General features: G+C 37.8%; 1 protein-coding gene across 15 annotated transcripts in view; it reads right to left on the reverse strand.

The window, feature by feature from the left end:
• EPB41L3 (erythrocyte membrane protein band 4.1 like 3) overlaps positions 1 to 15,314 on the reverse strand; it is a 189,345-nt gene that overhangs the window by 18,863 nt on the left and 155,168 nt on the right. For 14 of the 15 annotated variants that reach the window (XM_054694175.1, XM_037508798.2, XM_037508801.2 and 11 more), the window contains 3 exons: positions 12,427 to 12,524; positions 11,285 to 11,460; positions 8,041 to 8,261 (listed from right to left, as the gene is read on the reverse strand). In XM_054694175.1, coding sequence (XP_054550150.1) covers positions 8,041 to 8,261; positions 11,285 to 11,460; positions 12,427 to 12,524 — 495 coding nt within the window. Of the gene's footprint in view, positions 1 to 4,728; positions 5,293 to 8,040; positions 8,262 to 11,284; positions 11,461 to 12,426; positions 12,525 to 15,314 lie in introns of all 15 variants that reach the window. The other variant, XM_037508810.2, reaches the window with a different exon arrangement.

The raw sequence follows: 15,314 nt of genomic DNA on the forward strand, positions 1-15,314 counted from the left end.
GAAAACAAATCCATCTGGTCAAATAGGGTATGGCACAGGCCAAACATTTCATTTTCTCTCTGATCTGTATCATACTATCTTCCCACAAAAATGCAGGTTCAAGCAAAAGCAAAAGAAAGGCCAGAGCTAGGTTTCATCAGCAGAGCCACTAAGAGGAAGACCAGAGGCACACAGCCTGCAGGAGTCGCAGGATCTGCATTTGCTGAGCTGACCTGTCTGGTTTCATGTCACGGGAAGACCAATTTGTTCTTCTTTCCCCCCTTTTTAACTAAAACCCAGAGAAAGATCTTCTAAAAATGTCTAATGCAAATAAAATTGATGTTTATATCTGTTTTTTATCCTAATAATATGTCACATTTGAGTGGTAAATTAAATGTAAATTTAAATAAAAAGCTACTTTAACAGTCACTGGACTTTCAGCCCCTCATTTATACCATTTTGATAATTTACATCCATTTAGGACCATCGGGCTGTCTGCATTACCTATTAATTATACAAAGCACATGCCAGTGATTCACAGGCACATGTTTTATATGTGAAAAAAATGTAACCCAAATTTCAAGTAGAATTGCTAACTAGATAATTTTAAAGACTATAAGTTGTGTTAATTTTGCCCCACCATCCAATATAAAGAAGTATATGAAAGTATGTATTGAAATATCTCATTCCAAAAACAAACAAACAAACAAACAAAAAAACATTCCAGTGAAGCAAATAATAATAATTTAAAAAAAAATAGAGAGAGAGAAAGAGAGACATCTACTTGGAAAAACATAAAACAAAGCACAGCATTTGACAGAGCCTAGGTTTGGGGGAAGGGGAGAGAATTACAATAATCATTTCGGGACTGGTTTTTAATCTGTTCCATAGGAGATGATGATTTAAAACAAAATTATTTTCTCTGGAGAGTAAAGCTGTAGTTATTGAGACATGTGACTTTCCACAAATATCAACTAATGTTACTAAAATTCCCTTGAGCAAAGATGTGATTAATATTTTGAAAACAAAAATCAAAACCAGATGCTTTCAGGTTGTGTATCTGCCTCTTTAAACAATCCCTCATTCCAAAGAACAAGGGCTGTCAAGAAGAGGCGAGTAGGGCAGTGTTATGTGGCATGTCTCTGGCTAGGCTGACTTCCTGGAGCTATCCCAGACTTTGATTTTATATATTTTGAAAAGAAAGGGAGTTGGAATTCAGGCTTGGCACATGTACCTGAGGTCACTACTCTGGCAATCTTGCTACTATGCCTAAGTGGAAGATAATTTGCAGTAGGTTGGTAAAGCCAGAGTGCTAATATATTTTCATAACCTGATCACTTGGCAACACTCTAGGGTGTGTAGCTATTAAATTTCTTTTAAGGGTGATCATGGCGTTGGTAATAGCATGGCCTCACCAACTGATATTCTAGGGAAAAGGCAGTTTGAATTAGGAAAAGAGAAAGGCTGTTGTTCAAATGTACAGAATAACTCAAGGAATTCTTTGGCTTGCAAGAACACATAAAAATGGCTTGTATTCATTATAGCATGAACTCAGTTTTTTAACAATTAACTGTGTCAAAGACTTGAAGATTCTTGAAAGTATCTGTCTTTTATAGAAAATTTCCCTTACAGCTTTAGCAAACATCCTGGCATTAGATTATAGTCATGGTTAAGAGGGAGTGGTCGGTCTGGTGTCCAACGTGGGCAATCCTTGCTACTCAAACCTGTGACACAGGGCAAGTTTTATACTTTAATCTCAATTTCCTTCTTGTAAAATGGGAAAACAGCCCTAACCAGATCAGGAAATAGAAACTAAGTGTTTTACACAATGCTTGACAGAAACAGAGCTAAAAAAATGCCTATAATAATTGTAATATATTTATATCAATACAATATCATATATTAAATACTATTATTTTTCCTTACAATGCACAAATGAATAGCTTAGGCCATCTATAAACGTCCACGAATTCTTACTTAGCACCTACTCAGTCAGTCATTCAACTATTTATCTGTTGAGTAAATAGTTAATAAATGAATAAAGGCTGGATAAAACAGCTTTTATACCAGGTATTTATGCAAAATTCTAAGACTGAACAACACTGAAATATGTACAGCACATCATGAATTACTATACATTATGTAAAAATTTAAAATATTAAAATTAGGTAATCAATTATTTTTCCAAATTTCTATCCATTTCCTTTTTTTGGTATTATCAAAAAATATAATTATATTCTATGGTATGGTGAATTAAGTTCATCTTATGTTTCTTGATAGGTGATTTAATATTCTGCCCCTTCTTAACTGTCCATTTGAAAGTACAAAGTCAAAAAATAATTGGCCATTAGCTTTGTAGTTTGAAAGGATTAAATCTTTCTATATTGGGTTTTACTTTTGAGAAAGGTTGAAACTAAATTAAGTCACTACAACACATGAAAAATATAAGCAGTGGTGATAAAGTATTTTAAAAGAATCACAGTCATTAGTGATTTTGGAAACAAGTGGCAGAGCTGAACTGCATGTTATGAATCACTCAGTTTAATTGCCAAGTGCTTAAGACCTAAAGAATTAAAACAGGCCATGTAACCAAATAACATTTAAAAAAAAGGAATGACCTACATATGAATTATCTAGCTCAGTCTGAACTAGACTGCACAGCTCTTAACACTTGGCATTAAGAGACAACAATGAACAGATGAGCAAGTATAAAGTCTTGTGGCAGGAGAGCCATCAGGCTGACCAAGGCTGCACAGGAAGCTAAGACAGAGGGGCCAATGCTAGTTCTTGGTCTCGGAGGTTTACAATAACAAGGAGTTACTACTGGGAGCTCAGTCTCACATTCACTAGCTTGCAACGAATAACTGCTGTGATTTGTTTTGCCAATGTAATGCAGACATGCCCAAGTTTGACATTAATTCTCATGCACTAAATTACAACAAGATGTATACCCTGGATTAGGCACAAGATCTGTGTGGTTTGCTAAAGTTCAGTTACTTAGAATTCACAAAGTATAAAATGGCAATTATTTTGCTGTATGTTAGCTTGATGACTAACTCCACTGTAAAAGGAAAAATATATGTCCAGTTTGGAAACCAGCTAATATGATAGTCTTGGTGTTCTTAACTTGTCATGCTCTTGTCCTACATTATTTGATATTATTGCCACTTTAATAAATAGTGATATAAAAGCCTAGGATTTACAAAGCAGTTAGAAAATATCTTCCATATATGAAAATCATTTATATAGAGTGTTGGAGCTAAGACATATATTACCCAAGATCCTTGAAAAAGGTTCTTCTGCAAAGTGTGCACTTTTATTTAAAACATCTATGAAACCATTCTCTTTTTTTTTTTTTCTGCTGTTGCGAAGAAATGGTCATAATACCACTAAATATAGATACACCCTCACAGTTTTATACACTCACAGGTGCAGCCAGAATTATGACTTCTGGCTGAGCACAGAACTGAATAGACTTTCTGTCCTTTTTACAGTTGCTTTGACTCTGATTTTTTTTTTTTTTAATGTTAGGAGTACTGGGCTTGTCTCCTGCCACAAAACCATTGTTTTGCAGAAACAGAAGAGCTGGAGGGGACTGGAGGAGGTGTGGGCAGGTTGGTAGGTGACAGGCAGGCACCTCTGTTGGTAGCTTCTGTTCTTTTTTGCCAAGTTCTGTTAGAAGCCCATAGAAATAGAAACTACCAGGCTTTTCATATAGCTCTGGAGTGGTGGGTAAAGAGAGCAATTAAGAGGAAAATCTACTGGCTACAACATCAGCTCACCCAACGGCTTGGAAGAGGGACAGGGGCTGACAGGACACATGCCTTCATGGGCGGAGGCTGAAGGCTCATCCAACTTCCCTGACCTTCCCAGACTGTCCAAATGCATGTGGACATTTTAGCTTATGCTGGAGCTGAAACAATTGCTGCCATCCTATGTCCATGTTGGCACTGCGCCCACTGATGAAATTTCAGCCCATTTTTACAACATATAGAAGCCTAAAATGAGTCTTTTCCTGCTTATGTTTTGAACATTGCAGCTGTTTCTGGTGCTGTTTATGGCACTGCCAATGACTAAGTCAAGCAGGCAGTGTGAGCTGCTCAAATACTATTTGTGACCCAACAGCCACAGGGTGTGCTTCATCTTCCTGAGCAACTACGATGGTGTGATAATGACAATCAAAGAGAGCAGTGAGGCATTTCTGAATCTCCAGGGAGGGGAAGCAGCTACAATTTTGGAAACTACCCTGATGATGAGGACATGTGCCCTGTGGTGATGCTGTCTCCCATCATACCTTGAATTTCATTTATCTAGAAGCTTGTCATCACTATGTGTCATTATGTTGGGATACATTTTGGAAACATTTCATAAATCTAGACAAAAGTTGTTTATTGGTCTTAGATGTAATTTGCATCATTAAATGATAACTCAAAGTTTAACTTAACCCTGAATTTTTACACAGCTAATGGGATATTTACAGTTGACTTCTGGTTGAGTCCTTCACCACCCGCGTAAGTCAGTGGGTAGCAGATGCTTCTGGGCTGGGCTCAGACTGCTACATCCACATGGTGTTGTGCCTAACCCTGGGGCTGGGTTGTACTCCCCAACACACAACAACCCCTGCACATGTTGGCACAGACAATAAATGAGGCTCTGAAAGTCAGGCCACTATGGCCGCAGCCATCTAACACTGTTTCGGACCGAAGCCCCAAACACAACGGGAAGTGTGCTCTATGCCGAGGTACACACCTCTTCCTCTGAACTGTCACTCGGGTCATTGTCTAGTGAGGCACTCAAGGAGGCCGCCTTGGGCTCCAGGTAGCAGAGGCACATAGCCAGAGGGAAGGAGAGAGTGAGGGCATATGGCACTGAGAAGGAGGCGGAGAGCAGAAAGAAAAAGATGAAGAGGAAGCAGGGTACGAGGGAGGGTGAGCGGATCGGGAGGTAATGCTGCAGGCTCTGGGGGAGGAGGTTGGTCTCAGACAGATTGGGAAAAGAGAGGTACCCGTCATCATCTAGAAGAGAAGGGAATGACTCAGGGAGCTGCAAGGAGAAGGAAAACAGGGTAGTGCCTTTGCCAGTTTTCTGTTTGTAGCTAAAAGCCACATCTTGGTCCCCTAAGTATGGTTTCCCTTTGCCCTCAGAGTCCAGGGCAGGCTCTCCGTGCATGAGCCCGGGGTCTTTGGTTGGCTCACACCCCAGTGGTTGGTGGTTATTCTCCTTACACCTCCTACGGAGCTCTGTGGGAGATGCAGGGACACAATGAGCTGATGAGGGGAGCAGGGGACATGAGTCAGTGCCAAGCCCAGGTGACTGATGTGAAAGAGACAGAGAGAGACAGAAAGCAGCAAACAGAGATGCAAAAGGACAAAAAGAAAACTGCAATTAGTTAATCTTCTTAAGGGCATCAATATAAAATTGTAAAACAAGAATTTTAGCACTATGGTTGCTCATGAATATCAAAGTATTCAAGCTGCATGCCCACACTGCCTTGAATGGCCATCGTTCTCCCATTAGACAGTCACTACAGGGTGGGCTTTAAAAAAAATCAGAACGGAAGATAACTGTGTGCAGGTTCAAGTCTACATGTTTCACATGAGCAAAATTTTTTGTTTAGATTTAATAACTTTAGAAAGTTTTAGGGGTTCAAAAGCAAACATAACTCTCTGATCACTTAAAATCAAGACTTTCAATAACCTCTCCTTGTCTCCAACTGACATATCTGTTACTGTCCAGTCATGTATCACTTACTGACGTTTCGGTCAAGGACCTGTCATGCAGACCACAGAGGTCCCGATAAGTGATAGCACGTAGCCTTGCTGTGTTTTAGGCTGTACCATGTAGGTTTGTGTGATTGTACACTGTAACCTTCACATAAGGATGGAATCACCTGAGGACACATTTCTCAGAAAGTATTCCTGTTGTTGAGTGACACATGACTGGTTCAGTTGGTTTAAAAATGAAAATGAATCCAAATTTGGATTATTTTTAAAAACAAATCTCAAGCATTACCTTTCCTTGGTTAGTCAATATGCCCAAATCAAGGCAGATTTCCAAATAAAGTTGTTTCTGGCCCCACTCCTATCTGATAGACACTTATGATTAGAGAATTCATTCAGGGACACTGACTCTCCACAAAGGGTTGACATTCCTTTGTAAAATTCTTCTATTTTGGCTCCTTTATCCATGATATAAGTGGAACTTAAGTAATTTCAATAAGCTAATGAGCTAAAAGAATGTTTTTCTTCATGATATGGTTTATGAGCATTTAATTTTTATTATTTGTGGAGCATAAACAAGAAAGTTACAATTGCTCAGCCTTCTGATTTTTCTTGTCTGATAAACAGTATGTTGACCTAGTTTGTGCCCCTACTAGAATGACAGACAGAGGTAGACAGCCCCAAGATTGTAATCCTGGTGAGCTCAGTCTTCTATGAAAAAAGTAAGGCCCTGGTAGGCTCCATGACCAGAGATGATTTCCTCAGCAGCTGGCAGAGGGTGCTGAGCAAGCAGGGGAAGAAGGTAAGCAACCAAACAATCCCCAAGTAGGGTCTGGGCACAGCATAGAGGCCGCTATAACCTGGGGAGTTCTAGACGAGGTCACACAGAGGCTGCAGATAATTAAACTTCTGCTGCTGTATATGTGTGTGTGTGTGTGTGTGTGTGTGTGTCTGTATGTGTGTGTTTTGCCAAGTAGCCTGGTAGCATGGAAATTACCTGACCTTTTTTGTCATGGTTAACCATCCCCAATTCAGTAAATTTATGGACAGTGGTAGGTAAGTACACTCATAAAATTATTCCATGGATCTGTTAGAATATAGAAGTAGCTTTTTTAGTATTATACAAGTTTGTCTTTACCTAATACTCACATTGGTCATTCCACGCATTGTGTTTTAAGCAAGACCCTGAATGAATCTCATTCAACTAAGAATAATGTAAGTTACAAGGCAAATGTGCAGCAAATGACTTCATCCAAAAAATGATGGGTTGGGCCATTTGAAATGATCTAGTGTAACTACAGTAACAATATGTTTGTTGATCTACCCATTCAGTTGTCATTGTTACAATCTTGTTAAAAAGTGCATTTTTCTCGGGAGTCCTAGGTGTGTCTCTACCACATAAATTGAAAAGCGCATGCACAAAAGAGCACTTTTGAACTACACCTATGCACCCTCTAGCATAACCTGTGTGTCAGGCAGCATTTTTAATCCTCCTATTTCCTTCCACTCTACATTCTGTATGGGGGCCACTCTGCTTTTCCATTATTACTATGTTAAAACTTCCCAACATGTTGTCTGATTTTTAGGGAGCTGCTCAGCTATGTGCCCAGACCCAAAACTAAAAGCAGGTTGCCTACATGTTGTTTGACTTTTGCTTTTCTAAAATTTTGCTTCCTAGTGTTGGATCACCAGAAGTATATATAATGTTCAAGATTATTGTTTAAAAGGAACTTGGAAATCTTGGTGAAATGAAGTTACAAAATTTAATGAATGAAAGTACTTTGGGGAAACTACTGCCAAATTTACTGTTTGTCTTTGCTTGTAAACTTGCCCCTTTTCAAAACACTTCCCCTGGCTACTTTGATGACACAATTATAAGATAAAGAGAGGAGAGAGGATAAAAACATAGAGGTGATGTCTATGGCCATTGAATTACTTGCAGTGCAAAGAATGTCAATAAAACATCCAGTACTTGGGTAGGAGAATGGGGCCAGAAACAAACAAACAAAAAAAGCTTCAGAGAGAGTCCTGAAATGGAAGCCCAAACAGAAAAGTGTAGTATGCCACCTACTAACAGTCTTTTTAAGATATATAGACAGGACAGCTGTTGAAAGTCTTACATAGCACACCCATTGTTAAAATAAAAATTTTCCAAGCGTTAAGAAGGAATCTTTGAAGGAGAAAAGTCTGATATAATTTAAAATTTGATACTATGAATGTAACTAATGCTGAAATTTGAATTAGCCTATGTCTTAACACACTCCTAGTTTATAACCTCAGCATTATTCAGTAATTCTATAAAGGGTTCAGCAAGCTCTTAGAGGCAGCCTGGGAGATCTACCTTTCCCTCGGTCCGGATGGCTGCAACAGGCGTTGCTTCTTCCGCCTTTTTCCTTCTATCCTCTTCCTCGTCTCCCTCCTCCTCGGCCTTTTTCTCCGGAGTCACAGTGGTGATCAAGTTAGTCTGAGAGATGCCCTTTGTTGTGGCGTACTGGCCAGTACCAACCTCTGCAGCAGACACAGAATCCTTCATGTATATTTCATGGTTTTCATTCACTGATGCTAAAAGCAAATACAATTCAAGAAACAAAGTTGGAAATAGTTAAGTTAGAAGACAGATGAACACCAACAATTGCCCCACTACTGGGGAAAAAAACCACCCCTGCAAAATACCAAGTTTGTTTTGAAAGACAAGTCAGCACTGTAGGTACTTTCATCCAAGTACTAATATAGACTCATCTTTCTGTGTCATCTATGCCCATGTTTTAAAGTGACATAAATGCTCATCTCTTGAAGCAACCAGAAGAGTTTCATATGCTCTGAGTTCTCTGGTGAGGATGTGTGGGGGTAGAATGCAGCAGACAGCTGCTGTAGAGCACTTGACTTTGAGCATATCTTTGGAAATGCCACTCACCAAGGGGCACTGAAATATTTATTACTGCTGTTTTTATCATTACTGTTGGTTGAAAAAAATCTATCATTCCTACAATATAAAAGCCCCATGGATAATAAAAAAATTAATTTTCTTGGCACAAATTATAAAATTCAGATGACAACTCTGTTCAATGGAAGTGCAGAAATGATTTAATTTCTACTGCACTTTAAGCAGACTACCATGATTGCATACATTCATTCATCTCTAATATTATGGGAAAACAAGACAAACGTTACTAATGAAATTCATGCAATTGCAAAACATGCAGACATAAGAATATAAACTATAGCCTTCCATCCCAGCTAAAACATCTTAGTGAAAGAGATGCTTTATTCAGTTAAATTTTTAAAATTTGGTAATTATCATTTTATGTTTTAGATATAAAATTTATTGAATCTTATAAGTACTGCTTTTCTAGTATACAGTAGCTACAGTCAAAATAAAATAATTTCATATTTCAGGTACCTGAAAATCTAAATATATGAAGGGATTCTGAAATCCTTTTAATGGGTAAACTATCACTAAAATATTTTCACTAAGATATTTATATCTCCACCTGTTGATGAAAGAGCTCATATGAGACCGAGTTTCCAAATGTATCAATGAAGGCTGTTTTATAGAAAATGCATCCTTGCACAAAGCATTTTGTTGCAACATGCAGCCATGGAACCCAGCTCAGCAACACAGAAAACATACTAGAACTGGCAGGATCCCAAAGAGTGAGAGACAAGACATTCTAACATCACTTTTGGGCAGGGAGGAAGAGACAGCATGATATTAGTACATTTGTTTCACAATTGTTTTCTGTCTTCTCAGCAATCATTATTACTCAAAAGTCATAAGGAAAACAACATTCACAATCAATGTGTTCCCTCAGGGACACATAACTGGACAAAGTGGATGACATTCGGGGAAGAAAAGGTATGATTCTACAGAAGTTCCTCCAGCACTGACTTATAGAACACACAGAGTTTACAGAGATTCTTGAACGGTAAGGAAGAAGAAAGGACACAATGCAGAAAGAAAAGTTTTGACATTAACATGGATATGTCAGTATCTTAATTCAAAACAGTCCAAAATAGCCATTTTACTCCGAAAATTTGTCTTTAAGTTAAAAATTGCAAGCTCTGAGAAGATACGGTAGGGTGATTTAACTTTCTTGGCAGCTCACAGCTTATAGGAATAATGATCAATATAATTATTATTGCACCTATAACTAGGCTTTCTGATGTATCTTTTTCACTCTTTATAATACCCCTGTCAGAGATGGCCTTACTCTCATTTTACATACTGGTGATGACCCAAAACCAGCACGAGGAGAGTTTAAATTATTCATCAACCACTACACAGACATGGACCTGGACTTTCACCTGGATTTACATACGCAAGTTAAGAGTTCTTCCCACTTCACTAGTAACATATGTAAGACAGTACTAGCAATAGAGTGCAAGCTGATTCTATGAACTGTTTATACATGTTTCTGTAAGGAAAATACAGTCCTTTTGATCAGGGGCTTCAAAGAACATGTTGCCCTCCCAACTGCACTGGGGCACAGCACTCGAGAAAGGGAAAAGTGGGCTATTTTGGCTACTGGTGGCAAAGACTGGAAGGAAGAAAGTGATGTCAGAGACCTATAACTTTTATTTACTTATTTTATTTTATTTTATTTATGTGTTAGTATATTATTAAAATAGTTGACATATGTGAAGAGCTTCTCTTTTATATGCACAGGGTGCGTTGTTAATAAAACAAATCTCTGGACACTTGAAATCAGAAGACAGAGGCTGGGCCTTGACTCAGCTCCTGAGTTAAGTATTGCTAAAGCTGACAGACGTTGTAGTAGAAAGCACATCTGCAGTCATTAGGGACAGAACACAAAACCATTACTCCAAAAAAACAAACACTCCCCCTCCCCCCAAAAAAAACCTGCTAAAAATTCACTATTATACAATTCCTTAAAAAATGTTATTTAAGTGGTCAGGTGGTTCTCTCATTTCTTACAAACTGGACTTAATAGTAGAGAACACAGCAACACTCCCCCGTATGGTATAGTAATTAATATTAACCAGGAGAACTTAACTTGGAGTTCCCTTGCTCTGGCACTTGGATGTGATCCTTTTTATCAGTTATTCACTGACTCACATAATTCACAAATTTTTTTTGAAACAGATTAATCTAAATTACTGTTTTCTTTCTGAAACAACTGTGCTACTCATTTAAGATCTGCTGGCAAGAAAACCAAATTACATACTCAGTATGTGACCAGTATATCTAGAATGAGAGCATCTTTCTCCATACCCAGAGTGTGGGTTTGTGAAAGCTACCCTCTTAGTTCCTTTAGTATCACTTTAATGCAATTTTTTTTTAGATTTTTTTTATTTTAACATTTATCACTTTTTACATTTTTAGACAATATTTGCCTCCCCCGACCCCCTCAGATTCACTTTAATGAAATTTTATATAAATCTATTGATAATAGAAATTAGATTCAAAGAGGTGAGGTGTTAAAAACTTGCCATTCATCCACAGACCAAGAAGTGCTTTTCATTTTATAACTATCTGAGACGATCAACTTTTATCAAACGTTTGTGGCAGTTTCATCCTGCTTCTGGATAGCCACTGATGGTGATTAAGGGTAGCTGATGCCTACCTCCATCCAGGCTGCGGGACATAGTATAACGTTTACTGGATGAGCGTTCAAAGTAAGGGGCCGGACGATCTATCAACGCACTGGCTCTTCTTGTTTGGGCTTGTGTTCTGCCACTATAACGAAACTTGGATCCCAAGGTAAGGAATTTCTTTGGAGGTGCTTCTGGTAATAAGAGTCTAAAGATATCAAAGAAAAAACACCAGAAAGATTATTAAGTCAAATATTAAAAATGCTATTGGAACATTTATCCCTTCCTGAATGATAAAGTACTTCTTATGCCAAAGGTGTAACTCCCAATACCCAGTAAAATGAATCAGATTTTACAAGAAAAAATCAATTTCACACAGTACATATCAAGAAGGGGTATTGTAGAGAGGATATGAGCAAATAGGTTTTGAGCTGAAGTAGATGAACTTTATTTACAACTACAGAGTGTTTGGTTCTATCAACTCAAAGGGTGGGGCCTCCCTCCCTGGTGGTACAAGGGGTTGTGTCGGCACTATGAAGCTATCTGCAGCCACTGCAGCACCAGTTCAATCCCCAGCCAGGGAAGTGACCCACATGGCACAGCAGACCTCTCCTGTCTCACCCGCTGTTCCCCTCAGCAGTGTATTTCGGTCAGTCCACCTGTTCTGTTCCCTACTGTCTCTGGTGAATCCTCTCACCCCCCACATCTCTGGCCTGCACCCAGCTCTTGTATGCATAAATAAATCTTTTAAAAAAAACTCAAAAGGTGATTAAATAGATGGTATTCATAAAGGACAGTGATAATATGTTATTTTAAAGACACACATCTGGATGGTCTTAATATTATGTGTGCGCAAAGGAGTACAAAGGTGTTGAGAAATTGATGAAATAGCAAATAATGGATTGGACACATGAAGTGGACATTTTATAAAAATAATAAAAAGACATTAAAGATAATAAGGAAAGGAGGGGTAGGTCAGATAAGTATAAAAGAAATTAAAGAAAATCTTCAATTAGTCAGAAGTTCTTTTAGGACTTCTTAGTAAGAAATCTGGTAACAATGAACTTGAAGGAAAAGGAAGAAAATGCTTCCACATTCCTCTTCCCAACTCTTTCAAGTGTTATTCCCATCATTCTAATTCTAGGGGAAAAAACCCCAAATGATCTCTGCCTACCTGAAAAATGTATGGTGTTCCACACATACTTTCCATAAACGCTTGGCAGCTCGATGGTTTGGCAACTTAAACCCAATGGTGCTTTCGAATTGTTCAAACTGAATTTTAAAAAAGTATTGAAGAACAGAGTCAAGTTTGGAACAAAACAAAAAGCAAATAATTTATAAAATCATAATACCACTTACATAGTTTTCCCTTCTCACTAAATCAATTGCTGTATGCAGAATTTGTCTGATACATACTCATTTTAAAATATCTTCTATCTCCTTAAAACAGTATTGGTATGGAAAACCACACCATGCATGTAGCTAACGTTTATGTACAAATATGGATCATAAAAATGAAATGCAAGAAAAGAAGGCACCTGGATTCCTTTCAGAATCCTATTTTAGTGATATAATTTTTAAACCTTATTTTCATGAAATCATGACATCATGGCTTCAACTGGAAGGTACAGAAATGAACAAAATATTTACAGCATTGTCAGAATGACATTTTCTCCCAAAGATTTGTTCTGGAGTGAATGTATATGTCCTATTTGATAACTTAATATGAGATATTGCTGATTTTATTTGGCATGCTAACATAGTCCATCCTGTTAAATGCTAACACCTCTCCATATTATATGTAAGTTGAAGATTAGAACACATTTTCATATTTTTTCAGCATGTATATTTCAGATGACACTATTAACATTTGATTTTTTCCAAGGTGAAATATCTGATTTCCTGAGTAATATATTTTAATAATATTATTGACATGCTCAAAATTTTTTCATTTTCTAAAGATGGACACATGAGGCCACCAGAGGGCAATCATCCCAAACAGTAAAGGCTTTTCAAAAGCACACAGGAGGCGAATGGTAACCAATACCAGAAATAATTTTGTGTGGCAAGAACCAAGAGGCTGGGGCCTGGGTGCATGGGTGGTACAATTACACTGGACTCTACTTCTTGTTTGTTAAGTGAGATGCACAGGGGAAGAGGGGGAAATACTGCAACTGCCTTTCTCAATATATTATTCGCCATGTTCAGGTGCAGTAGTGACACAGTCATAAAAATTACTATCGCCCAGTGGACCCAGTGAAGCAACAAGCCAGAGTACAATGGATCGCTACTGAATTACCCTCCTTTGATTCATTCTGCACCCGATATGTGCCATACACTAACTTAAAATGCGGGGTTTAATAAGATCCACTTGTTCTCTGTTGCAAGAAGCTGGAAGGATTCTCTTACTGCTATCCTCCTAGTGCAAGGACTGTACTTTTTGAACTTTTATGTATCTTTCTGTGCTTCTTTCAAACTCTTCAGAACATTTGCACCACCAATAATTTCTTCTCAGTCATTCTTCTCAATTTATAAATATCCTCTTAGAAAAGGAGTCTTTCTCTGAGCCTCTTTCTGCTTGAACCAGAATCCCCACTTCATTCCTCACCGCTAAGCATCATGCAGGAGAAGCCCTGACGACGTCCTTCCTTTCCTCACTTAAACCCGGCATGTGTGTGTGACTCTCAAATCCTGTGAGTTTTCTGAAATTTCCCATGGTTTTCTCTGTAACATTTGGCACAGCAGCCTAATTGCATCTCTTTAATTCCTGTTTTTGATCCTTCTTTCTCTGGAAGTTTTTCTTAATTGCCCTATGTTTCACTTCTGTTTCCATCTCCCTCAAATAATGGTGTTATCCCAGATTTTTATTTTAGGGTCTCTATCATTTCTTGTTCTTTGGTTAATCTACTCCTTGCCTAAGAATTTGAATAAAATGTATACAGTTGAAAACTCTGTTCATGTCCTATATTCCTTACTGCGAAAAATCAACCCCTTACTATGAAAAATCTGTCCCAAAGGAATTTCAATCTTTTTTCCTGAAATTCTCCCTTTACCCTCTGGTCTAATGCTATCACCTCCATCAACTTCATTCATGAAACCTGAAAGAAAACTTCTGATCACCCCAACTCTCTCTTTTGAGCCTTACCTGTCCCCAAGACTTACTGGTTCTGCTTCAGAAAACTCACTCTCAAATTTGCTCTGTCTATTCTATTCCCAAAGCTTCTGTCCTAGTTAGATCTTAATCACGTCGCATTACTAAGTAGCAGAATTTGATCAAGAGATCTACCACTGCAAAATACTCATTTAGTTTTGTCATGTCCTAAATTAAAAGCCCTCATGGCCCTTTGCTGTTTCCTGATGTATCTGTCTAACTTTTGCTTCTTCCTCTCACTACACTATGCTTATTCTATGTTTATGGAATATTATCACATCTGTACTATGATGCTATAGTTCTAAGTGGGTGACCCTGGTTCTTTGCTAAACAGAAAGTACCTTGAGGATAGGAACAAAGTCATATCTATTTTTTTATTTCCAATGCCCAAAAGGGTACCTGACAATAAATAGATGCTCATTCAATAAAAGTTTAATGAATCTATATGGCTATAAGTTTAACATGTAATCTGTAGGAAATAAACTACTATATTAAACTTCTGATAAAAAATGCTTTAATTTACAGACTATTTCAGCCTTCACAGACAAGTATGGTTTTGCATTTACAAGAAGCATGATTGCTTGCTCTACAGTATGATTTTTTAATTGCATTTTCCACATAGAGAGGTTGATTTTGAAGTTAGCAGATAATGCTCTATTGTACCAGAAAATGTGCAGAGACATAAATGAGCTTGACTGCCTCCTTTACATTAAGCATGCTAATTAGAAATTGGAGGTATTTATTAATGATCTATTAAACAGATAATAGATATTTACTACTTGCTAATGTACAAATCATGAAAGAGGATATAAATATAGCTAATCATAGAGGCTATTGCCCAAGGAGTTAGCTAACAATTTCAACTCTTTCATTAAGCCGCTCTGATTAAAAAAAAAAAGGCAGAAATATAT

This window comes from Talpa occidentalis, unplaced genomic scaffold (assembly GCF_014898055.3).
Source record: "Talpa occidentalis isolate TD23 unplaced genomic scaffold, MPIMG_talOcc4v2.1 talOcc4.13, whole genome shotgun sequence".
NCBI lineage: Eukaryota > Metazoa > Chordata > Mammalia > Eulipotyphla > Talpidae > Talpa > Talpa occidentalis.